The sequence below is a fragment of the Lagopus muta genome, chromosome 6, assembly GCF_023343835.1.
Source record: "Lagopus muta isolate bLagMut1 chromosome 6, bLagMut1 primary, whole genome shotgun sequence".
Lineage (NCBI taxonomy): Eukaryota > Metazoa > Chordata > Aves > Galliformes > Phasianidae > Lagopus > Lagopus muta.
The window spans coordinates 3,397,453-3,423,332 of record NC_064438.1 but is presented as its reverse complement, the minus strand read 5'-3'; the positions used below and the strand labels follow the sequence as shown (position 1 = coordinate 3,423,332).

General features: G+C 41.7%; 1 protein-coding gene across 6 annotated transcripts in view; it reads left to right on the top strand.

Annotated features, from left to right (window-relative positions):
* The window catches only part of LOC125695164 (growth arrest-specific protein 2-like), a 260,093-nt gene extending 254,332 nt beyond the window's left edge, over positions 1-5,761 (top strand). For all 6 annotated transcript variants that reach the window (XM_048949316.1, XM_048949315.1, XM_048949319.1 and 3 more), the window contains 2 exons: positions 4,874-4,951; positions 5,372-5,761. In XM_048949316.1, coding sequence (XP_048805273.1) covers positions 4,874-4,951; positions 5,372-5,476 — 183 coding nt within the window. In that variant the 3' untranslated portion in view covers positions 5,477-5,761. The remainder of the gene's footprint in view (positions 1-4,873; positions 4,952-5,371) is intronic.
* The last annotated feature ends 20,119 nt before the right edge of the window (positions 5,762-25,880 follow it).

Below are 25,880 nucleotides of genomic sequence, written 5' to 3'. Positions count from 1 at the left end.
TGGAGATGACATCCAGCACAAGCTGTTCCATCACCTTTCCAGGGACAGAGGTGAGGCTGACTGGCCTATAATTGCCTGGGTCTTCCTTCTTGCCCTTTCTGAAGACGAAGTGACATTGGCTATACTCCAGTCTTCAGGCACCTCCCACGTCCTCCAAGACCTTTCAAAGATGACAGAAAGCGGTTCAGCAATCACCTCTGCCAGCTCCCTCAGCTCCCGTGGATGCATCCCATCGGGTCCCATGGATTTGTGAACATTGGTGTTGCCTAGGAGCTCTTGGACCACCTCTTCCCTGACTGAAGGGAGGTCTTCCATTCCCCAGATCCTCTCACTCACCTCCAGGGTCTCAGATTCCCGAGGGGGAGCTTTTTCACTGAAGACAGAAGCAAAGAAGGCATTCAGTATCTCCGCCTTCTCGGCATCCCCCGTTACCAGAACACCCCCGTCACTTAGCAGGGGAGCCACATTCTCCTTAGTCTTCCTTTTACTGTTAACATACTTAAAAAAGCCTTTTTTATTATCCCTTATCCCCTTTGCCAGATTTAATTCCAGGCGGGCTTTAGCCTTCCTTGTCGCATCCCTGCAGGCCCTGACAACATTCCTGTATTCTTCCCAAGTAGTCAGACCCTTTTTCCACACTTCATGGGCCTTCTTCTTTCCTTTGAGTTTGTGCACGAGCTCCTTGCTCATCCACACAGGTCTCCTGCCACCCTTTCCCAATTTCTTCCTCACAGGGACGCACCGATCCTGAGCTTGGAAGAAGAGCTGCTTAAATGCCGACCAGCTCTCACAGGCCCCCTTACCTTCTAACACCCTAGCCCACGGGATCGCTCCAAGTAGGTCCAGGAAGAGATCAAAGTTGGCTCTCCTAAAGTCCAGGATAGCAATCCTACTTTTTGCTTTACTTCTTCCACTCAGGATCTTGAACTCCACCATCTCGTGGTCACTACAACCCAAGCTGCCCCCGACCTTTACTTCCCTGACAAGCCCTTCTCTATTAGTGAGAATAAGGTCCAGCAGTACCCCTCTCCTCGTCAATTCCTCAACCACCTGCATCAGGAAGTTGTCTTCAACACATTGCAGGAACTGTCTGGACCGCGCATGCCTGGCCACATTGCTTTTCCAGCAAATATCTGGATGATTGAAGTCCCCCATAAGCACCAGCACCTGGGATCGTGACACTGCTTCCAATTGCTTGTGGAAGGCTTCATCAACCTCCTCCTCCTGATCGGGGGGCCTGTAGCACACTCCCACAACAGTGTCAGCCATACCAGCCCGCCCCTTGATTCTCACCCACAAGCTCTCCACTGCTACACCGCTCTCCCCCAGGTGGAGTTCAATATAAAATACATTCAAGCTGCTCTCTTACATAAAGAGCAACTCCACCACCCCGCCTCGCCGGCCGATCTTTCCTAAAAAGCACGTAGCCCTCCATGACAACATTCCAGTCATGCGAGCTGTCCCACCACGTCTCTGTGATCGCAATGAGATCATAGCTGTGCGACCGCACGCAGATCTCCAACTCTTCCTGTTTATTTCCCATACTGCACACATTAGTGTATAGACACTTCAGGGAGACAGCATTCCCCTGCCACACTCCATCCCTTTGAACTCCACCCTCGTCACCCATCAAGTTCACTTTTGAACCTTGAACTACCTGAACCTCAGCAGCCCTCATTTTGTCCCCTTCCCCCTTCTTGCCTAGTTTAAAGACCTTTCAATGTTGTCCCTGTTTATTACAGGGGAGTTGGGCCAAATGACCTTTAAAGGTCCCTTACAATTCTATGGATTCTATGATCTGTCTGCCTCACTTCACTGCCATTTCAGAGATTAGTTATAGTTTATTTAATAACTTGTATATATATTTTATGTAATAGCTTGTATAAATACAGACTTTGATTATAAACAGTGAAAGCTTTTCTTTCTGAATCTAGAAAGAAAGAGTTGCTTCTGTGGGCATGTGCTAATGAAACTAGGATGAAAGGTCCTTGATTTGAGAAGTCTTCAAGTAAATAAATATAGCAGAATTCCTCCTCGTCTCTAATGAACCTGTAAATGTGATGGTCATTCTTAAAGATTTAATAATTTAGCTGGCTGAGGAAAACAAGAAAATGGCTTGAAAGCTCCTCCCAGCTGAGCAGTATGTTGAAGTCGATGCTAAGCATGGCAAAATCCCAGTATCTTCCAGGAGCGATTCATAAAATCTCACTATCATGAGACAGGAAAACACACTGGTGACAATTCAGCCCTTTATTTTATAAAAGCAATTATCTTTGCTTTGTGCTAGTTTCCACTACATCAAACTGTTGTTCTCTACTTTTATAATTAGCAACCTTGCAAAGGAGCAAGTGGGATAGGAAGAGACATGGAGAAAAGCCAGCAAACAAAAAAATCATCCTGTTTCTTGGTATAGAGAGACCTAGTAAAATGTATATGTATATCTGAGAATATGCTTGTTTATTTGCTTTAACCAGCCTTAAGCATCTGCACTATGGAATGTCTGTAGGAGTCTATGTGATTGTATGCACATATACTCAGACAAATATGTGCCTGTGCATGGACATACAGACATGTATGTGTGGGGACGTATATGCATGAGACTTAAGCTGGGCTGGTTCTAGCCTGGGTTATGCTTATGGTGGGAGATGCTGTTATACTTGTACAACTTTAGGAACTGTTGTGACTTCAAACAGAGCTCAAAGTGACCAGTTACAGTCCTGGCTATGGTACTTCTGTTGACTGATGCCATGATGAAGGTCATCGCTGGCACTCAATATCTAATCTATTTGTTAATGATACACACGTTTTCACAATAACAAGAGAAAAAATAATTCTTTATGACTTAACAACGTAATAAAGATGTAGGAGTTGCTTTGCTTAGAAGAGTGTACCAGACGGTGTATTGCTAAATAGGAAAACACCTGGGAGAGGAAAAATTTGGAATGCTACAAACACGAACCTTCACTATTTTTTTTCCTACCAACAAGGCCTTTCTTACCTGGCCTATGGAAAGAGTGTTTCTAAATGATACCATATGTCATTCCTAAAACATGTATTGAAAGCCTGGAACAGGCTGTCCAGAGAGGTTTTGAAATCTCCTTCTATGGAGATATTCAAGACCCATCTGGATGTCTACCTGTGTGACTTACTGTAGGGTACCTTCTTTAGCAGGGGTGCTGGACTCGAGGATCTCCTGAGGTCCTTTCCAATCCCAGGGATTCTGTGATTAATGTGTGATGGAAATAACACCTTCCTTACACAGCTTGACACGCTCTTCCTTTTTTGACCTGCAACATCATTTGTCCTGAGACTCCTGGCTTTCAAGGCCCTGAAACCCTCACATTTATCTCAGTGTGACTAAGCTGAAAAGAATATTTTATCTAACTTACTAGGAAATACATTAAAAACAAGTTCTGTCAGACCCACACTTTTTTTTAGATCAACTTGGTCACAGGTGAGGGACTGTCAGAACTCCTCAAGTGCAAACACATAATGAAATTTCCTCCTCCTTGTCAATCTCTGACTTTTAAATTAACTTCAATCCAATGTAATTTGTACTGAAAGGATATTGATAAAATTTCTTGACATTTAATTTCCATGAGAGTGTTGATTTTCAATGTTGTCTGCTGAGAGAGGTAATTTTTAACCGACCATGATTTAAAATGCTGTGGGATTAGTTCAGGCTTTTTTTTTTTTTTTTTTTTTTTTGAGCAAAAATTCTCCAAGAAAAGAGCCTCAAAACATACTACTTAGACATATTCTTTTTCTTTTGGATTGCTTTATTTCTTTTCTTGTATTCTGTCTAGATAGTATTCTATTCTAGAAAAGTATTCTCAATCATCATTTTTGAAAAACAAATATCTAAAAGAAATTGCAGAAATGCCAGTGGAATCTGTAGTGGTTCCTTTTTGTATGTGTCCATTTACATACCAAAGAATTTTGTGCCTTTTTTCACCAATGTATCTGATGTGTAAAAATATTATAATGAGACTTAACTTCAAAAATTTTCCAGATTATTATGCTAAAAAAGAACAATTTCAGGGGAAGATGTATGTTAAAATTTAAAATAAGTAAAATACCTGTTAGTTTGGAAAGTCTTTATGACTTAAAGTTTGATATATATACATATATTTAATTTTCACTCCATTTGCATGTATCGATTTCTATTAACACACACACACACAAAGCAGATCGCTAACACGAGCAATTTCAAGGCAATGACAAAGATTATCTGTACCTATATTTCACATTTTCTTTGCCTATGTTGTCTTGATCATACTCCTAAAGGACTTTTAATTTAATTTCAGTAGAAATTTCAGTGCTGTTAATGACTTAAGACTTACAACACAAGATCTTTTGCCTTTGCAATCTACTCTCTAATTCTTCCAGCATTTTATTTATACTGTTCAGCTCTGTTTTCTATCGTGTTGAAGAGCGTATTTGCAAGGAAAATAACATTTTTTGCTGTAATAAAATGACAGTGATGAATCTAACCAGCCTTCCCATACCTTGAGAATTTTCTGACTTCTCCATTCAATAAGCTCAGTGGTTATTATGCAAAAGAGATCTAGCAAATCAGACAAGAAAATAGCAATAAAGGAGTCAAATTTAATGTTAGCTTTCAGCTGTTCATTACTATTTCCTCACTCACAATAGAAGATTGTAATTACTACCCTCTTTCACAGATCAATTGTAGGAATAAACTTGACTACTTCTACTGAGAGGAGAATAAGTATTAAATTGCTAAACTTTTACAGCCACATCAGACACAGGGAAATGTTACCAGTGGCTGTTACCAGAGTATTTAAAAAGACCCACATGAGTATTTCAGAAAAAAATCCACAGAAGTTACCTGTGATATCTCTGTTGACAGGTTGGCAAGACGTGTTTGGGGAACCGCAATAATTCAGCATCTCAATTGAAGAGAGCAGAAACAGAGACAAGCTTTCAGGTATTCAGTTCTCAAGAAATTCTCAGATTTTTTTTATTAAAAGCTCTTATAAGGCATGCAGTTACTTGAAGTATGTTTACATGTTTTATTCCAATGCTTTGGAGAGAGAACTTCTTACTTGTACTCTCCAGTTTGTTGCTCCAAACTGTTCTGTGCTTGAATTGGAGTGGCCTAGTCATCAAATGTCTGAATTTAATACTATCATGTCAACAGTTTTGGGAAGGAGAGGGAGGGGGAGATGATCAAAACAGTTACCTATTTGTAAATATGCTGAAGTGTACTCAGCAATCTTGCCAATGGAAAAACCTTCAATGAGTAGTACGCCTGTGCTTTTGATAATAATAAGGTAATGATTCAGATTAGCATGATTTTTCCACTGTCAAAGGATATTTGCATTGATGCTGTTTTCGCCCTTATCAGATGTTGCGCAACCCTCTGTGGATTAAACCTGAAGAGGAAAAATCACCTGAAAGAAATGAGAAAAAGTCTGAAGGTTCTGTTAGTGCAAAAGAAAAGAAACTCTAATTACTACTAATATGCCTTTGAAAATGTTCATCACTTGCTATCATCTTCGTATCCTTTTGAGACCAGAGGCATGAATAGTACCAGTTTTCTAAAGCATGCATTTCCACTGTTTCATGAATGTTTGTAAACTAGGCTAGAATAGACCAATCAGTACCTTTCAGCAATAATCCAAAATGGATGTTTGGAAAAATGCTTTGTAATATAGTTCAGTTTTTCAACTGCTATTCTACCTGACTAGTAATTGCAAACTGTAAATTAGTTTTCTTAAAAAAACAAACAAAACAACAACAACAACAACAACAAAACATTCTCGGGTATTCTCTCAGCCCGATCTATTTCATGAAACTCTGTGGCAGATTAGGTTTTAAATCAAGAATTAAAGGGTGGTGGATGTTGAAAAAAAAAAGACAAATCCATGTAAATCTAGCTGAAGCGCAGTGTAACTCTTAAGATCAAATGTGATAATGGGACATAATGCTCTGTGTATACTTTGAGTGATACCATTTCAAATCTGCTTACTTATACAATAAAACACATTTGGTTGCTATTTTTTCTAACTTGTTGTCACTGCTAGTTCTATTTTGATCACTGAGCTGTTGGCAAAAATGCGCAGTTCAAAAACAGAGAAAGGAAGAGCTGCTTGTTTTAGAATTCAAGCAAACATTTTTGCAAGTGGAACCTCGTTAAGATTACTTAGTCTGGGTACCCATCATTGGATTTCAGTTCCATCCTTTGTAGCTGCACTCACCTCAGCAACATAAATAGATTTTAAATCATGGAAAGACATTTGGACCACAGCAGGTGGCATGTTGGATGTGTTGGGTAAGCTGTCTCTGTGAGTCTTAGGGTTCTTCTGATTTCTCATGGGCCACACACTCTATGGAGTTTCAAAGCAGAAAGGAAGGGGGAAGAAGAAAGAGAGCCTATCTCCTTGGAGTATGTGCCATTGTCAGTATGTGCCTCATAAGATTGAATTGGAAATCTTCAAAAACTAGTGCCTTAGGAACAATTCATTGCTTTTATGCTCTCCTTTTGCATGAAGTATTTTAAGCAGCTGTAACTTGTAAGCTCCCACTTCCCTCCTATTACTCACAGCAGTGTATTACAACTGTTACTGGACCGAAAGTAATTTACTTAAATTACTTTCGCTTTTGCTTTTCTTTGCTTCTGAATCAGTTTAAAAATCAAACATACAATTTTCCTTTTCATTTAGTGGTATTGTCTGTTCTGGTTTTACCTCTCTCTCAGCAATTTCATCAAGTTACTCTCTGTTCCTTCCTGACATTAAGCTCATTCCACTCCGGCATTTTGCTTGTGCTTCCCTACTCAGGAGTGAATGCTGCAGAATGGTAAGTTTTGTTGTGTGGGCTTGTTTGTTTGTTTGTATTTTGGCTGGGAGAAATCTCAAGAATTCTGAAAAGAAAAGAAACGTGTGAACTCAGTGATGTGATAATACTACTCAACAAAGTCAAATATCATAGAAAATAATATCCATGTCAAGTGTTGAAAGAAGTGAAATCCCAGGTACACAGACCTCAGAACTGAGCTGTGGGTTTTCACAGTCAATCCTGACCACTGTCATCAAGTGGTATCTATCAAATTCAGTAGTGTTTTGTTTAAGGCAATCTGGGCCATGTAGCAGAGATTTGATTTAGTTCAGTTACAGCCACAACAAATTGTGTCTGAAGACAATTTCCAAATTTCCAGTGAACAACAGAGTCGTGATCTAATCATAGCTACAGCCAGTTCCTAGTTTCTGTATATACCAAAATCAGGTATTTTTGTGCAAGAAATTAAAATATCTGGGGTATGCACTGAAAAGGCCACTGAAACTGTTTCAAGCATCTCTCTAGAAAGGTTCTATATCTTCAAGAGCACATCCTAGAGGAATGAGGTAAGGTGTCCTACGTAGCATTCATTTCTTCTTCCTGAAGAACTCAGCGGTTGTAGCGATATAGCTACTGTTAATATAGCATCACACTGCATTCTGTTTCAAGACATACCTCAATGTTGATGTCCACAATATGAAAAGAAAAAAAGCCTTACAAATCAGCAACAATCTAGCTTTTTGTACTTGCACGCATGTATGCTTTCAGTTCTGTATGTCCCTTTCTCTAAGCAGTGAAGATCAGGTGAGACAGAACTGAATAAAGCAGTGTTGGTAGGGATAATTTATCCATATGCTTAAAGCTTTGGAAATTGACTATGTCCTCCCCAAGGATTGTTTGGCTACATTCACACAGGACGTAGGCTGCTGCTCACTTTTCACGTGATTCGGTTTGACATCTTGGAGATGACGACAGGGAATCCTTGCTTATCTTCGCACCGATGATTTTTAGAACAACCCACATAATGATTCAGGATGAAGAAAAAATAACAATGGAAAAATTCATCTTCTATCTGTGTTTGGCATGAGAATATTTCATGTATTCTCTTGGCATGGCTTAAAAAATACTGCTGTTATGAGGATTCTAATTTTGCACTAAGAGGGAAGTATGCATCTTATGAGATGTCTGTCCTTCATGGTTATACTCAAAGAATTCTGTTCAAAAACTTGTATTTTTTTGTTTGAGAAGAAACTTATGTTCAATTTACAGATTACATATATATGTATTTTAGAAAATATTTGAATTATATTGGAAAAAAAATGAAAAGGAAAAAAGACCTCACAAGGATGCCTCCATGTACTGACAATGTTTTTTACCAGAAAAGGTGTACATATTTTCCCACAGTGGATCAGTAACCATTCTTTCATTCCAGCCATTAGTGTGAGTAATTTGACATCCCAGTGCTGGGATGGAGGTGAACAGATGTTGGCATTTCTTCTGATGTGTGACTACTCGAGGTTACAAAGAACGTGGTCGTAAAGGAGCTCCAGTTTATAAAATTTCAGTTGCAGTTGTACTTGATCTCCCTAGAATACTCCAAAACACTTTTTATGACTGGCTTCACAGAGAACTGAGTGGCTGGGTCTACTTCCCTATCACACATCACACCACAGAGCAGCACATCTTAGGAAAACATTTTGCAGTTCTGTGCAGTTGCCTGGCAACTAGGTCATACACCATATCCTTTTCTTTGCACATAAAGATTACTTAAGAGGCTTTTCTATTAGATACTTCAGTGTCTAATGGCTAAAAGCAATTTCCAGCCTAAGAATATTCAATTTTAAACTACTATTTGAGTTTTCCTTTTGCAGCATGAAGTCTTCATCTCTAAATTTCTCTCACTTTCTATCAGTATGTGTTTGTAAATGTGAACATGCATATTATGTATTTATATTTGTTAGATCTACGTGTGTATGTATCCATATGAGTGAACATGTAAGTAAATAAAAAAGTCTGGAGTGAAATTTCATCCCTGATCATAAAACTTGAAAGTAAGAAGTGCTCAATTTAACCCAAAAGATAAAAGTTGTGGTAATGCCTTTATACAAAAATGAAATGTTACGTTTGGCTAATTTCCTTGTTAAGAATACTTTCCAAGTGTCTAAGCTTATTTGTGTTTAAAATGGGTCATTTTCTGCAGTTAAATGTGGCATAGCATTCTGTTAGACCGAGCATACATATCTCATGACAGAATCTTAGTTATCAAGAAGCATGAAAGTAAGTCTTAGTTTTCCCCACTTGAAAAATTAGATCAAGTCCAGTGTTGACCTTCCATAGTGGATGTTATATAGCAAGGGCATTTTTATTCAGTTATCCAGTAACTTCTGAAGTCTGTAATTCTTGTCAGTAATGACAGGTAGTGGAAAGCCAGAAATTATAGTGGTGGTCCACTTCAGATGTACGTGTTACAATGCACTCTGAAAGACCAGCTGTTCTATTTAAACAAGAATCTGCTTGGATGGAGATGGGAAGAGGTTCTTAGCGAGGCTTGGAAAACTAAAGATGCATCATGTTCTGTGTCTTCACCAGGCCGTGTGACTCCAGGGGAAGCAGCCTCACTTTTCTAAGTACTTCATTAGGAATGATACAAGACATTACTTACTAGAATGTCAATTAAAAATGGTCAGCTTTTACTCCAATTAATTGTGTTTTTGAGTGAATAGTTAAAATAAGTATTAGTCGCACCCAGAGTTTATTAACTTGATCTTACAAAATAATTCCTAATAATACCGTCAGTCAAGATTATAACAAATTAAAGGTCAGTGAAACACTTCAATGTGATTCTACTGTACTCTTTTGAAAGTGGTTTCTGTAATATATTAATTATATAATTTTTATTTAAATCAAACCATGAAACGACTCATGTGCCTGAAGTAAATCACATGTGTAAATTACCAGTCCAGCAAAACCACCATAACAGCCACTGACTTTATGTTCTTTAACTAAAAAAGATTTTGCTTAATTTTTGGTGGATTATTTTCCAGGGTAATAGATATCAGAGATTTCCTTCAATGTTTCAACCTTGTTTCAATGGGGAGATGAAAATGCCCCACAATTCTTTATACAGGAAAGTATAAAGAGAGAAAAGTAACAGGGATTTCATTTTTCTAGATTACATTCAAATTTATCTTCAGTGAATGATTCCTTTGTATTACACAGTGATTAATAGTTGAACATTGTAGATTCACATACTGTAATTAACACAAGAGATGAAGATGGTCTACTAAGCTAGGATGAGCTAAATGAAAGTAAACAGAAATGGCAATTCATTTCCAGTAACTGTCAGAAATGTATAAGGGTTGCTCCAAAAGTAATGCCTTCTATTTTATTTCACGTTGTGCATCTAGGTACCTAGAGGTAGGAGTGTCAGCATCTCCTATATGCATGCCTTACAGCAGCCCAGTTTGCACAGGAGCTTGAGGTGTACCAGGAATACAACCAAATATGTAGATTTTGTTACACATTGTCAAAAAAAGGACCTTTTGAAACAGGCTGTCAGTTTTCTGTCAATATGGATCTAACACAGAATCTGAGTGTGCTCTGCTGCCCATCCTGTGCAGCCTTCTGAAAGCAGCAGACCTCACCCCATGCTCTTCATGGGCTCTGCTTCCAGCTGCCCTCCTCAGCAGCTGCCAGCTCACTCTCCCTTGCCTTGCCTTCTCCTGCTGCCACAGCTGAAGCTTTGCCAAGATCCTTTCTTCTCTTCGAAAAAGAGGAGGGGAAGCTGGAACAAGCAGTGTTGTATCCACCGTTGGCATTCTCACAGTCCTGTCAGTCCACAGCTGCAGTTGCAAAGAGATGAGCAGGCTCCTAGATACAGTGATGCATGTAGGTGTATATGCACGCATGGCAGGCACGCTGCGCTGCTGTGCTCAACATTGAGGCAGTGAGTGACTAAAAATACAAAACAAAAATAGCAATAAAATGTAGCAAATGCATAGAAAACTGGATATTCAGCATATGTCTGCCTTTATAGCTGCAATTTCATGAGAACAATTTTGATTAATGCTATGACAAGCAAATAAGATTTTGGTATATCAAGAAATATTTGGTTAATCGTCCATCTTCTTCAAATATTGACCTGTAATGTAAAGCATTGTCACATTCAGACAAATTTCATTTCATATGTATCAGATAATGGCCTCTCCCTTCCTTCCCTCCTTCTCTTCATCTTTTCTGCTGTCAACTTGTCAGCTGGGCTGTCAGCTTCAGGGATGATATTCATATGAAAGGCTGCTGCGATAGGTGCTGATACAATTCAGCATCACGTCCCATTGACAAAAGACAAGTTCTGCACATGCATTGATTCACATCCCTCTGGTCACTGACCACTGACACTTGATTTGGCACAGAACTTGCTGGATGAGCATCTGACATCCTGGCTGAGTGACCATGTCTGTAACTATTAGTGATGAACTCCAGCATTGGCCCGGGCACCACAGCAAGCTTACTTCAGGGCAGATACCACGATGGCACTCATTGTGTAAGAAAAGATGATGTTAAACAGAATTGGATATGGCAGGCAGTAGTTTCCATGTTGCTCTTTTCTATGAATGCCTTTAAAATGACATTGAGCATAAGTGGCTGCTTCAGAATTGTAAACCTGGGCAAAGTTAATAAAATGGGTTTAACACAGTCTTTTGTGCCTAGACCAGAAGGAGAATTTATGTATATCTTCCCTGTGATGTGGGAAGATGTGCTGCTTAAACAGTATTATTGTTTTACTCTTGGACTGATGCATAATTCAACAAAGCCTCAATTGGCTTTCAATATGCTAATTTTTAAAAAAAATTAGAGGGAAGATATAATCTAAAAGCATTTAAAAAATTAAAAATAGTCCAAAAACTTAGCCAAGCAAAAGAAACTCATCAAAACCAACCCAAACTCAAGACTTACTGATGTCAAGGGAAGATTGCAGAGTGAAATTGGACCCAACAAATTCAAATTTATTTTATAATACTTGGGACAAATTGTTTCCTAATTGCATGATTTTTTTGAGAAGCTTATTGGAAATAAATTTCTTTGATGACATGAAGGGAAGTATGAGTATCAGTGTTAATGTATAAATACTTCTATTAGAATGTTAGAATTCTATTGGATAGGAGCTTAGAATTTCTGCTTTTGAGGATTGTATGTTTGTTTGTAAATTTCTTACCTTGAAATATCTTTGTTTCACTGTTTTAAAATCACTGTTTTATTGAAAAATTACAGATCTGCAATTTTGAAATAGTGAAATATTATGTTTTAGTGATGTCAAAGCATTAGCAAAGAAAATACCAGCTATACAACACTAGGGAATGTGTGATGAGTAGATTGTAGGAATGCAAATCTTTATATAACTCAAAATTGTCATATTTTGAACAGCATCAAATGATGTGATGGATAATTTTGCTGAAAAATGTCTTCTAATTTAAATTGGTGAGTTACTAAATGATAATTACTGTAAAACATTCTACGTTGGCAAATGTGAGCAAAACTGATCTACATGAATTTAGTTTCAAACTGCATTACAAGTGCAGGTATTATGCACATACCATGGAAAGACAAACAAACAGATAAGTTTGTTTGTTGGTTGAGAAAGAAAGAAAGAGAGAAAGAGAGAGAGAGAGAGAGAGAGAGAGAAAGAGAGAGGAAAAGTTAACATCACAGTTGTTTTTATCCTAGAGGAAGAGATGGCTTTCAGTTTGGAGATCTGTACCAGATCTGTACCTACTTGGAGTCCTTGCTCATTTCTCTCTTTTGATTCATCATCCATGGCACAGAACTGGAATTCCTGGATGTTTTGGTGTGTCTTACTCATATAAACATCAGGACTGAAAAGCTGAACACCTCAACTATTCAACTACCTCAAATTCAACCTAAATTTGGCAGGTGGAATTATACTCTTGCTAATTGGAATACTAGCATCAATATACATCTAATGTCAGACATCAACATGAGAGCATTGTATTTTCTGCAGAAAACTCTGCTTTCACGTATTGACTAGTGAATCAAGTGCTGTTCATATTGAGGGTTTCCTTGTAGCTATCTGCTGCCATGTATATCACATGGTATGGAATACCCCTTTGGCCAATTGAGTCAGCTGTCCTGACTCTGCTCCCTCCCAGCTCCTTGGGCCTCCCCTCCAGCCCTTCATGGAGATGCTGGAATGGCCTTGGCTCTGTGCAACAATTCCCAGCGTTAACTATAAACACTGATGTGTTATCAGCTTTGCTTTTCTCCTAAAACCAAAAGATGGCATTGTACCAGACACTCCAAAGAAAACAATTCCACCCCTGCTTAATCTATGTCAGAAGGCACTTAGCCAAGTTGCTCTGCTCATTTATGCCCTGTCAGATTTCTATCCTCCCTGGATAGATGAGGCAGTTTTTAACTTAGGTTCTTTACTTCAAAACCAAATAAACCTGAGGTTCTTTGGTTTAGGTCTGTATTAATTTAACTATCGTTTTCAAAATAGAATGTGTTAAGTAATGAAGATTAATAGAACTAATTAATACTCGCTGAAAAAAGCCTGAATTGACTTTTTTTGTCTTAATTCCATTATATAACTATGTAACAAGACCAGTATTCAAGCAGTTTTAATTAAAAATGCTTCTTAATCAGTAAAGAAAGGGAAGCTAAATAATGGCTTTACAGGGTTGATAGCATTTGTGATCGCTAATAATAAGACACATATTACCTACTTCTACAAAGGGAACAGGCTCAGATATATGTGCACAGGCTGCTGATAAGCCAACCAATTTCCTAGGTAATCCACGCACAGAGAGAAGTCATCATATATTTCTGGTAGTCGAGTGAAATCTAACACTTTAAAGCATCTAGTGTCATTGCTCCACAGATGTTACAGGTAAAAGCATGCTGCGAGTAATGAAATTAAATTGCTTTTACCTTCTCCAGTGCAGATGAGATGGTTGACATCTGTAAGAATTCCCGCGCATCCCAATATTCAGCTGAATTTAGAGGTGCCAGTTAAGTCTTGTTCTCAGGGGATAATAACCTTAATATCACAGAACTCTCCTTGATGGAGTAAAACGTATTGTGTCAGTAATGAATTTTTTATTGCTAGTCCTTGGTGCACAGATGACAACCCTATATTATAAAGCCTGCTGAATTAACTTGTTCCTTCCGTTTGGATATTGCTCTATATTAGCATCCAGCAGCCATCTCTAGGTTCTTTCTTACACCTTTCCACCCTTCCCCTCTCCTAATGAATGTGAATTGTCAAAAAGGATGATGATACTGGATTTGTTTCATGCACAGCATGAGAAATCTCATTTCTTATTGCTCCTGAATGGATTTGTTGAAAATAATGCTGTCATTGCTCTTTAAAACTGTTCTGTGATTAATACAGCTGTCTCTTGCCTTTCCTCATTTCCTCCTCCCTCTTTCAGAAACCATTTTTAATGAGAAAACGAACACGCTTAAGAATGAAATGATCATTTTCATGGAAAAAATTATTCTGTGGAGAAAAAGAATTCACTAACTCAAAAGAAGTTTGTAAAGAAAAACAAGCAAAATGTCTAAGAATCTTTTTGTTTCGTTGGGCTTGGCAACCTTTCACAGATGCAAATTTTAATTGCTAAATGAAGCACAATCAGGAGAGAAGGTGTTGGCTCAGTGGTCCCATTCTGGTTTTGCCAGCTGAACTGTAATGGCACCTTACAGTAACAGCTTTGGGTTCATTGCTTTATCTTTTATTTTCGGAACTCAAAGCAAGGAAATTGATTTGCACAGACTTTTGGGAAAAAGTATTTTATTTTGTCAGTTGAAATAGCTCTAGTCATTCCAGCGTGCTAGCAAGAAATTCTATACCATTTCAATGATGCATATTGCTCTTCTCATCACAGTTAATAGCAGCGTCTGTGGCAGTTCAACAGCCTTTTCAGAATACGCGGTTCTTAACATTTTCTTTCAAGTTCATAAATCAACTCATTCGCTTGGAACACGGCAGAAGCAGCATGAAAGATATCCTGCTCCTATAATTATATGCCTGTAAGGGCAGATTAATTTGTGATGCTAAACAGAGAGGTTTTGTGCATTACGTTTTCTATTTACCGTATTCCACAAAACTAGAAGGAATAGATAGAGGAAGGAACTTTCAAACGTGTAGATACACACGAGTGAGGTAATAAATATATCTTGCATACTTAGCCATTTATCTTTAATTCATAAATACAATTATTAAAAGTTGTGTGCGCACAGCCACCCACCAATCCTTCCGCGCTTCAGATAGCAGTGTGTAAGTAGTGTAATAACTTTGATACATACAGTCAACCATAGGCCAAGTGATGAGAGCATAAAATTTCAAAAATGGGCTTTTAAAAAGGGATTGAAAGTATTTACATTGTAGGCAAATCTTAGTGCTCTCAAGGGAAGACAAACAGCCAGCAAAGTAGAAAGTAGGCTGCAAATCTGATGAACAAAAGTCTTGGTGAGCACAATACAGAAAGGTAGAACGTAGAAGAGACAATTAAAAAGCAAAAAATTAAAATTAAAAAAAAAAATCCAGCTCTGCAATGTAAAATGAATGTCCTGGTTTTCTAGTCTGATACTTACTCTTATTGAGCATTCAGATATTCAGGTTGGATAGTAGGAAAAATCTCTTTGCAGAGTGGTGAGGCACTGGCACAGGCTGCCCAGGGAGGTGGTGGAGTCCCCATCTCTGGATGTGTTCCAGAAACACGGAGATGTGGCACTGAGGAACATGGTCAGTGGGCATGGAGTAGGCTGGGGTTGGACTTGGGGATCTTACTGGTCTTTTCCAACCTTCATGATTCTATGATTAAAACCAGGTGATAAAGTATGGGAAATGTTTTTTCATTTTCATTCTGCTGTCAATGGTTTGTGGTGACTAGTGAGGCGAGGAAACCCACAGACCCACTCCCCAGCAAAAGGGAAAAAGGGGAAAAGGGTAGGCAGATGGGCCTAAAAACAAAAGAGCAGCAATGATCTGAGGAGAAACAAACTAATTTATTAAATAAGATATCAAAATGCAAGATAACACACTATAATGCAATATAATACAATATAATTAGAATTGAAGTTAATAAGTCAAATAAATTGAGAGAAAGAGTCTGAAAGCTGAAGCCTTTCTCTAATGCTGAGGTGAGACGGCACCCGCAACAGAGATGAGCCAGACAATCAAAAAGGGATAAAGTAATCTGCAAACAGCTTTTTATCTTTTCCCTCTGAACGGAAAATGGAAATACAAATACTGCAAAGTCCTCTGGGTATGTAGCATGTAGTTCTCCTTTTCTGAGAAGCAGGTACCTGGAACTATCTATGATCCGTGAAACTGGAGCATTAACTCTCTAAATCCCAGTGCACTACATGATGTTATGATGTGGAATAACAATAACCAAAAATCATAAAACCATGTCTGCATAGCTGAAGAACTCATTTGACTTTTTCTTTCCATGTTTCTTTATCCACAGAAGACCTGTGAAGTAAGTCATTTGTGCTGTCATTTCACAGTACATAAGCACATTGGTAGCAGCTCAGGTGTCACTTTTCAAGGTGTTTTTAGGCATACCCTGCTTCTTTCTTTATCCTTCATTATCTTTTGTAGTCAGAAAGAGGCATTTTAAATTGGTTGCTGTCCCAGCACGTCTCTTTCCAAATGAAAGGAGAGCTCAGCTGGCATGATGCTGTGCTCGGCACACTGGCAAGATCAGCTGCACATGGGGACATAGGGACAGCAGAGCTGGGGGTTGGATGTCACACTGAAACATATTGAAATGTCAAAACAGGGAATTTGGAGTGCTTCATCCCATCACTTCCAATTGTATTTCTTGGCAAACATTTCAGCATTGTCCTGAGTAGGGAGAAGAAAAGCATAAAATTGCAGGTTACTGGGGAAAGAATAGAAGAGAAGCCTTTCCCTCCATTCAATTGGTGTCTTAATTAAAAATGTTTTTAATGAAAGCAGAAGAAAGCAGACATTTTCTGTCTGCTATTGTTCTAGTTGGCCAGATTGAGCAGTTCTAATCCACAGTGTCTGTATATCTCATTAATTAATTCCTATTTTTTCTCTCCTTTCTTGCAGTCTTGTTAATTACAGTCTCATCTATTATACAAGGAATATTTTCAAGCAATGGAAAGGAATATCTCTTTCATGGTAATTGAGCAATGGAGAAAGAATGGGATTTTGCCGTGCATCGTGTGTGTCAGTAAGGAGGAAATTGTGCTGTTAGAGTGTGTACAGGCTGAGTGATAATTCATGCATTCCTCCCTTTGTAATATAACAAATTCTATGCTTTATGGCAGGTAAAAGACGTAGAAGTTGTAATTTCTGCTTGTCAGAATGGCACTTTAGGGAAACATAGCTGGTCTTGGTTTTCATACATTCATGGAATGTTACTAATGAAGTTTTAACCAGTCAGCACTTCAGAATCTTTTATGGTGGGGACTGAATGTGAAATATTTTGGGAGAGAATCTGTGGCAATTATCATAACAGACCATCTTGATTATATATCAGAAACAAGTGCTACATCTGTTGTTTATCACTGCCTTCCTCCATGCATAAAGGCATCTGTATTTCTATAGTACAACTGTTAACAAAAGGACTACAGTGCCTTATCAGAGGGTACACACTCAGCAGTGGAGATACAGTCTATACAATTTCCAGATGCACATAGCAGACATTTTGCAATGCTCAATTTCTGGTTGGGCCAGCAGCACTGGCAAGCAGTGCTGTAAGGACACCTGGGATTTGTCAAGGTTGCATTTACCTGACTCACTGCAGGGAGGAAAACGAAATGTGAAGGAAGAGAGAGCTATTGCTGACTGTCTTTCCAGCATGCCTTATTTTCACAAACAGTTGCTGGCAAAGCATCACCACTTTTAAGCATCAGAACTTTTAAAGAACCACAGTGCAGACGTTTATATAGAATTTTTCCATGGGAGTTCCTTCATTTTTAGATAACACTCCTGTACCTGTGGTCAAAAACATGAAATAAGAATGTGTACTCTACCAAATTCTCTGTGTTGCTTAGTATCAATTAGAACTAAATAAAGGCTTCCTCTTAGGGAGAAGGATGATTTTCTAAACAGAACACTTGTCAGTGTTATTATGCTAGCAATTTAATTGAATCCAACAGAAGAATGTTTGTAAATGCCAGAACATATTTTGGTTGAATTTCACTAGATATTTTACCTCACCTTTAGTTACTTTATTAAAGTCATCTACTGCGAGGGCAATTCTAAGAGAAGTATTTCAGAGAATGCTCTATTACTATGCTCTATTACTAGTTTGAAGAGCAGATAAGGTATTTTTCCTGATGTGAACCCAAAAGGTCTTTTCCTCAACACAAAACAGTACTGAAATTGGTGTCTCTGTAGTGAGAAAAGTATTTATCAGAGGTCTTTGGTGTCTCTGTTGTCCTGGAGGTTTGCATTTCATTCTGTGCACTAGAACCACTGCATGAAAAGTATACAAACACCTCAGTTTGCTGCCACGATTGAAGTACTATTGCCTTATATCAAATAACAGCAGGCTTGGGAAGAAATAGTCACAGCAGCACGCTCCAGGACCCTGGAAGTGCTTCCGCCCTCATCTGGACGCAGGCACCCTGCCCTGCAAGGGAGTTCTAGGGTGATCAAACAGCAAAGCACTAATTGCAATTCTCCTTTTTTTGGACAGAAGGGGCACAGAGCGCGACAGCCCCTCACAATTTCCTTCCTTGCAAGTCACACCAGGCTAACTCTGGCATCCTGAGACTGGCTGGTAATGCAGCCATGAGAAGCATGGGTTGAAGCAGTGAGCATTCTGCCCAGGGCAATGGGACTAAGACCAAAGGAATCCCAGCCTGGACACAGCCACAGTACCCATGAAACATGGCATGCGGGGTCCATCTTCACACACATTTCAGAGCCCCTGCACCCCATGAAGTGCTAATGGGGTCCAGGCCATCTTCCTAGCCCAGTGCTTGCAAGGAAACCTACCTGGGAAACTGCAAGTGTTGATTTCCCCCCGTGCCTGGTTCTAAAATCTTGTTCTCAAGCTGGGCAGAGGCACATGGCCCCATTCTTCTGAGGGAAACAAGCAACACAAGCATGCAGATCCCTTGAGGAGAGACCCACACAGGTGCTCAAACAAAGCTGCATGCAAGGAAGGCTTCAGAGCAAGAGTGCTCAATGCAGCAGTCAACAGAGTGCAAAACATGAGCAACTCCTCAGAGCTGACACACAGGATTCCCAAACAAAGGGAAAACGTCCCCACCTGCTAAGCAACATGCATTCCCCTCTCCCACAAAACCTGCTCCTAAATTGGGCTTAGTAACACCTCAGATGTCAAATGAGTCAGATGGGAGCTGACACACACGTTCTGACACCGACAACACACCGGGCAAACCCTTAAACTGTCCTCCATGGCACAGCACACATACAAGCACAGGAGCACCCTGCACTGGCTTCAGGCAGCCCCCTCCCCACAGCACAGCCAGCATCTCACGCCTGGCAGAAGAGCCCCACAAGGGCTGTGGCACAAGCTTACCCCATTTGGGGGCAGGTTTTGCTGCTGCACCAACAACTCCTGCCCAGGTACGTCCTGCCCTGCCGCCCACAGTGCTCCTGCAGGGCTTCACCTCATCTCACATCTGCATATCAGTATGCGGGTTCACACAAAGAGCTGGAAGCGTTGGAGGAATTTATTAAAGAGAACCCAACTTCAAAGCTGCAGGTATGGTACAAATTTGTTGCATTCTCCATTCATTGTGCTCATTCAGGAGAAAGAAGGGCAGCCTCAGGGAAAAAGTGGTATTTGCATCTGCATGCAGAGCTTTCTCTGGATGCTGTTAGGAGTTGCTGAAGTGTTTGTCCAGGAGAAACCCAAAGCAGGCAAAGGAAAGAGCTCCAAAAGAGAAAAAATAAAAAAAATAAAAAATTCCAGTTCATTTCCCCTGAACGCTTTACGTGGGGTCGTTTCTGGTAAATACATACAGCCAGGAGCTCGTGCAAGAAGTTTCAATGACAATCAGGAATTTTCTGGGCTCTGGGGATGGCGTTACCCACGCGGCGCCCATCTATGAAGGCTTTGCCATGCCTCACTCCATCGCGCGGATTGACACTGCAGGCCGCGATGTCTCGCGCTTCCTGTGTCTCTGTCTCCAGAAGCAAGGCTACGACTTCTGCACGACCTCAGTAGTGTGTCTGTAGTGAGAAAAGTATTTATCAGAGGTCTCTCAGATCAGAGCCACAAGCTGCCGCTCCTCCCTTCTGGCCCCATTGGTGCTGATTCACATTCTGCTGTGTAAAAGGGCGGGTGTTTGTGCTTCCTTCATCACCTTCCTTACTATGGAATTCTGTGGTGATTGTTCTCTGCTCTGCCCTCATGAGGCCCCATCTGCAGCCAGGTCTGGGGCCTCCAGTACAGGAAGGATGTAGAGCTGTTGGCGTGGGTCCAGAGGAGGGCCACAAAGATGCTCAGAGGGATGGAGCACCTCTGATATAAAGAAAGGCTCCAGGGTGACCTCGCTGTGGCCTTTTAGTACTTAAGGGGAGCTTACAAACAGGAGGGATGACGGAGACCAGCTCAAGACGCCTGGGACAGATGAGCTTAGGCTCTGGTGGCACAAAAGCAAAGTTTACTGTTGTTACAAGCATTTTACATCTTTTTGCTATGCGAGTATACAATACTTAAATCAGATAACATTCATGCAGCTGACAGCTATACATCATTACTTAATTAACTCTTTTGGATTATGATCAGTACACTGATCAAAAGGCGTTCTCTTCACAGAACATGTTCTGCTCTTGGTCACGGAACGAAGAAGCTGTAACTTATGCTTGCCAGTTTCACATGACAGTCCTTCCCTTTCAGGAGGGGCTGCATGTTCCCTGTTTGACCCTTTCAGGCCAGCCAGGTCTGTTTTGCTTAACAGTCTTCCTCAGAGGGAGACCAACTTTTTAAGTGGGCTGACAGTGACAGGACAAGTGTGAATGACTAAACTAAAAGAGAGGAGATTTGGGTTAGATGCCAGGAGGAAATTCTTTACTCAGAGGGAACTGAGGCACTGGCGCAGGCTGCCCAAAGAAGCTGTGGCTGTCCTATCCCTGGAGTTGTTTAGGGACAGGTTGGATGGGGCCTGGGGACCCTGATCTGGTTGGTGGCAACCCTGTCTGTAGGAGAGGGAATGAGCTGATAGTGTCCCTTTCAAGCTAAAACGTTGTACTGGGGTCGCCCTCCAGAGCCAAGACAGGGAAAGAGCTGGAAGGCTGCAGCAGCCCTGCTCCAGAGGCCTGGCAGAAGCCTGTGCACTGCCCCATCAGACCTGAATGTAAGCAGGTAGCGTGCTGCTCCAGCTGGAAGCACATTCTCAGGGCTCACTGCTGGGCTTGGAGAAGTTGGAGGGAGGTAGGCAGATTTGGTGGTCTGTTCCCAGCTGAGGCCACACTGCTCGCTCTCCTACCCCTGTCAGAACAGATTGTATTTAAGTAAGAACAAGTCAGATAGAGAAGAGCTGTCAATGCTCAGCCTTGTTCCGACAGAAGATCGTGGCAGTCTTGCTGATAAGCTGCAGCATGCAGAGAGAAAAAAATGCTCTCTATTCACTATCACATGCCCCAGGCAGTGCCAGTGATCTCTTCTTCCCCCTCCCCAGCTCCTCTGCTGGCCTTGCAGAAGCAGCAGTGCTCCATTCTGTAAACTGCAGTGACCGGACAGAAAGGTGCCATCTCCAATCTAGCGTTCATTTGATCTGCCTGACTGTTCCCTCGCACACTGTCCACACTGTCCACACTCCATGCAGGATGCAGGAAAAAAAAACAGGAGCTCAGCTCAGCAGCTGGCATGGGCTGCTACCAGGCAGCCACCAGCCCTGCCAAGTCTTTGTCCTCTCACACGGCAGAGCCCGAACATTGCTGCCTGCAATGGCCTGCACAGCCAGCAGATTCAGCACTGACTAATCCTGAGCTGGGAGCTGCTAGAGGGAGACGCCAGAGCTGGAAGCCACGGTGACCCTGATTACTCTTCTACTACTACATCTAGCTGCATCCTGGTTATTACAGCTTGGTTCGTTTTCCTTACCAGCATCCTGTGCTGTTGACAGAAGCACCACTAAACCCTCTCAAGAACAGAGAACGTGCTGCTGAAGTGTTCTTTGAGACCTTCAATGTTCCAGCACTATTCATCTCCATGCCGGCTGTGCTCAGTCTGTAAGTACCTCTCATCTTCGATGTGCACTTGCAAAATGTTTCTTGAAATCTTTTCTTTTTCCCCCCACAAACAAACAGAAAAAAACAAACTGAGAAAGACCACGTTGACATCCGTCTCGTGTCCCTTTGCTAGGTATGCTGCTGGGAGGACCACAGGAGTGGTGCTGGACTCTGGGGATGGCGTTACCCACGCGGTGCCCATCTATGAAGGCTTTGCCATGCCTCACTCCATCGCGCGGATTGACACTGCAGGCCGCGATGTCTCGCGCTTCCTGCGTCTCTGTCTCCAGAAGCAAGGCTACAACTTCTACACGACCGCAGAGTTTGAGATTGTCAAGACCATCAAGGAGGTGACATAGGGTCTGTTTCTGTGCTTATCCACAAAGATTTCTGCCTGTTGGAAGTCATCGCTCCCTAAAATGTAGTGGGAAGTGCCAGCCTACCTAGCTCTGAAACTCGTTCCTTTATCTACCGAAGGGAGGCTAGATGTAAGATGACTAAGGGACTGGAAAATCCCTCATATGAGGAGGGATTGAGGGGGCTGGGGCTTTTGAGCCTGGAGAATAGAAATTCAGGGAGGATTTCATCATTGTATATTAATATCTGAAGGGAGAGAGCAAAGAAAACAGAGCCAGACTCATTTCAGTGATGCCTGGTGACAGGATGGGAGGCACAGACTGATGCACAGGAGGCTCCATCTGAATGTAAAGGAAAGCGTTTTTTTAATGTAAGGGTGACTGAGCAGCAATTTTATCAGTTCTGATATCCTTCACTAGTATTTGCCTACTCTTCAAGGGAAGACTTTAGAAAATCCGTGGTAGTTTGGGATCGCAAGTGGATTGCTGCTGCTTTTCTCTCTCTGTGGAAATCATTCACTCACAATATTCATATTTATAAAGGCTTTTTTAATGCAGTGTTTAGTGGCCTTGTAGTTACACAGCAGTTACCTTGGCTTCTCTTGTGTTCCAAGAGAAGAGGGCAGAGGTGGGACAGTGAACAGTAGCTCAGCTGGTGACTGCCCACCATGGCTTTGTGGCATCACAATTCTCATGTGGACAGGTTGCGCTCTGATTTCAGCAAGGCTTTGTGTAGCTTAGGGCTACCTATGCATTTGTGCCTTCAACACTCAGATCAGTACTGCTGATGCCTGTCAGTTACTGCCATGCTGTTGGCCTCCATCACAAGCTTTAACTGCTGCAGAGAACTCTGGGCTGTGCCAGCAGCCAAGGCTGGAGAACGTCAATGAGTTGTTCTTGAGCCTGTGACCTAATGGAAAAAAAAAATGTGATGGAAATAGCTTGCCTGTTCTGCACGGCTGCAGTTCATTGTGGCTGTGCAGGGGAATGAGAGCTCTTCTGCCTGTTGCCCAGATTCTTTGAAGGAGACCAAACAGTGGAACAGGTTGCCCAGAATGGAGGATGCAGATTGTCTCCCGGTGGAATTGCTCCTAGTGTGATTGGATGTGGTTTTGAATAACCTGTTCTAGCTGATCCTGCTCCAGTAGGGAGATCTCTTCCAACCTCAACTGTTCTATGATTCTGTTAGATGCACTTTAAATACCCAAAAGATAACAATTTTGAATAGAAAAGCTTACCTATGTAAGAAAAATTACGGGCTGCTGGAGCAGTTTGAAAAGTAAAAGGGTTTGTTTTGTTTTTCCTGTAACTTAGAATGTGGTGAACAATAGGAATTGAGCTGTTTGGGCTATGCTAGGAAATTTTTGCTGCTAGCTATTAGTTATTGTTTCCTCTGAAACATAACAAGGGACTTTGTTCAAGCTCCTAATCTCTTGCTAAATTGCCTAAACCCACCTCTGTAGGTAGTTAATGCCATTAAAGGTGTTTTAGATGCCTGCTTTGCTTTGTACTATGAAAGGTTGAAAGTGCTCACAGGATCATTATCCCACCAGTGCAGAGGGAGATTACTTCTTCAGCAGTGAGAGACAAAAACAAAAGCTAGAAAAGTAGTGACTTCAAACTGTAAGTAGTGACCTTCACACTGTAGTTTGAAGAGCAGATAAGGTATTTTTCCTGATGTGAACCCAAAAGGTCTTTTCCTCAACACAAAATAGTACTGAAATCGGTGTCTCTGTAGTGAGAAAAGTATTTATCAGAGGTCTTTGGCTTTACCCTCCTCATCTCATTCTTTCTGGCTCTGCTTCTTCTTCAGCGTGCCTGCTATCTGTCCATAAACCCCCAGAAGGATGAGACTCTGGAGACTGAGAAGGCTCAGTACTACCTGCCAGATGGAAGCAGGTTTGTAAAAGATGGGAATTTAGTGCAATGTGCAATCTGGGGACAGGGGGAGATGTTGTCTCTGCTGCAGGTTTGCTGGAGGGCAAGTCGGGGCCGGTCCCCGCAGCCCCGCCCGAGGCGGCGGCTTCGACACCAAGAAGGGAGGAAGTTCGGCAGGGATCGTCGGACCGCAGGGACGGAGAGGCTCCATCCCCGCCTCCTTATCCAGCTCAGGGTTTATATCCTTCGTTGAAACCCTTCAGGGATGAGGGGGAAGTGCGGAGGAATGTAGCATAGCCTGCTCAACACCTGTTAAGAGGGCAGTGGGGGAGGGCGAGCTGGCCGGAGAGGGTACGGCGCGGCTGGTGAAATGTGAGAGCGGGGGCGGTGCTTCCTTGCTGCCTGACTCTGTTTGTTGCCGCGGCCGCTCCCAAAAGGGGCTGGGATGTTCACTCCGTCCTGTGAAGGATGTGGGTGTGGCGTCCCGGTGCGAGCAGCCTCGGGATTCAGCCAGGGAGGGCGGGATCCTGCAGTGACTGCCTCATGGGCCGCACCTGCACTCACTGACTGCGCTGGGGCGAGGGAGGATTTACGAACCGCTTACGGTCCGACAACTACGACATTCGCCCTCCCTGCAGTAGTAAAAACAGAGGGTCCAGCTTGGACCCCTCTGGACTCCAAGGCAATTACTCGCCTTGCGGATTTGGTTAAAAGTAAAGGTCTGCGCTCTCCTGTGACCGTGTCGGCAGTAGAAGCTCTTATGGCTTCTAGCCTCCTGCCGTATGATGTGATCAACCTTATGTGTGTCATCCTTGAACCTGTACAATATACACTGTGATATGATGAGTGCAGTCGGCCACTTCACCATTCCACACGTGCCTTATAGGGGTACCTTTGAATTTTTGTACTGATAGGTTGCTGTTTTTGGGATATGTAGATAACATAACTGCTTGCGAAAAGTACTTTACTTCAGGTGCTAATATTTCGGCTTGCCTGATCCGCATGCTGAATACATCACTTTCGTGGGACCCCCCTGAATTGCTGCTTATGGGTTCTCAGAGCGTAGGTAATAATTCAGAGGGATGCATATGTTTTGAACAATTTGCCTTACAAGGATCGCTTTCCCAACGTGGGATTGCGCAGGATCTCCTTAAGAGGGGTAGGCCTTTGTTGTGGGACTCCAGCTGTAATAGAACCATCCCACACACGCTTGTTAACCCGCTGAACAGTGCGGTGTTCAGGTGGTCTGGCCTGTACTGTGGGTCCGTGGTAAATCGTACTCGGCAGTGGTATAATTTCAAAACCGCAAATGGGTGCCGCTAATGGGTGCAGGCCCACTGCTAACGCCAGGTACTGCAGAAAATCAGTGGTGAAGCAAATGAGCACCAAGTAATGCATAAGAACACTCACGACTAACAGTGCCGCAACCCAACACAAGCTGCTCTGGAGGCCTTCCAATCTCTGTAGAAACAGCAGCTACAGAAGAGCAGCCAGTAGATGAGCAGAAAGGCATAAGCAGCTCAGTGGGACAGCAGAACACAGCCCCTGCAACAGCTTGCTGCTCACAACCCTGCTGCTCACATCACTGTACACATACTGATACAAGTTATTGTCCTCTCATGTAGTGT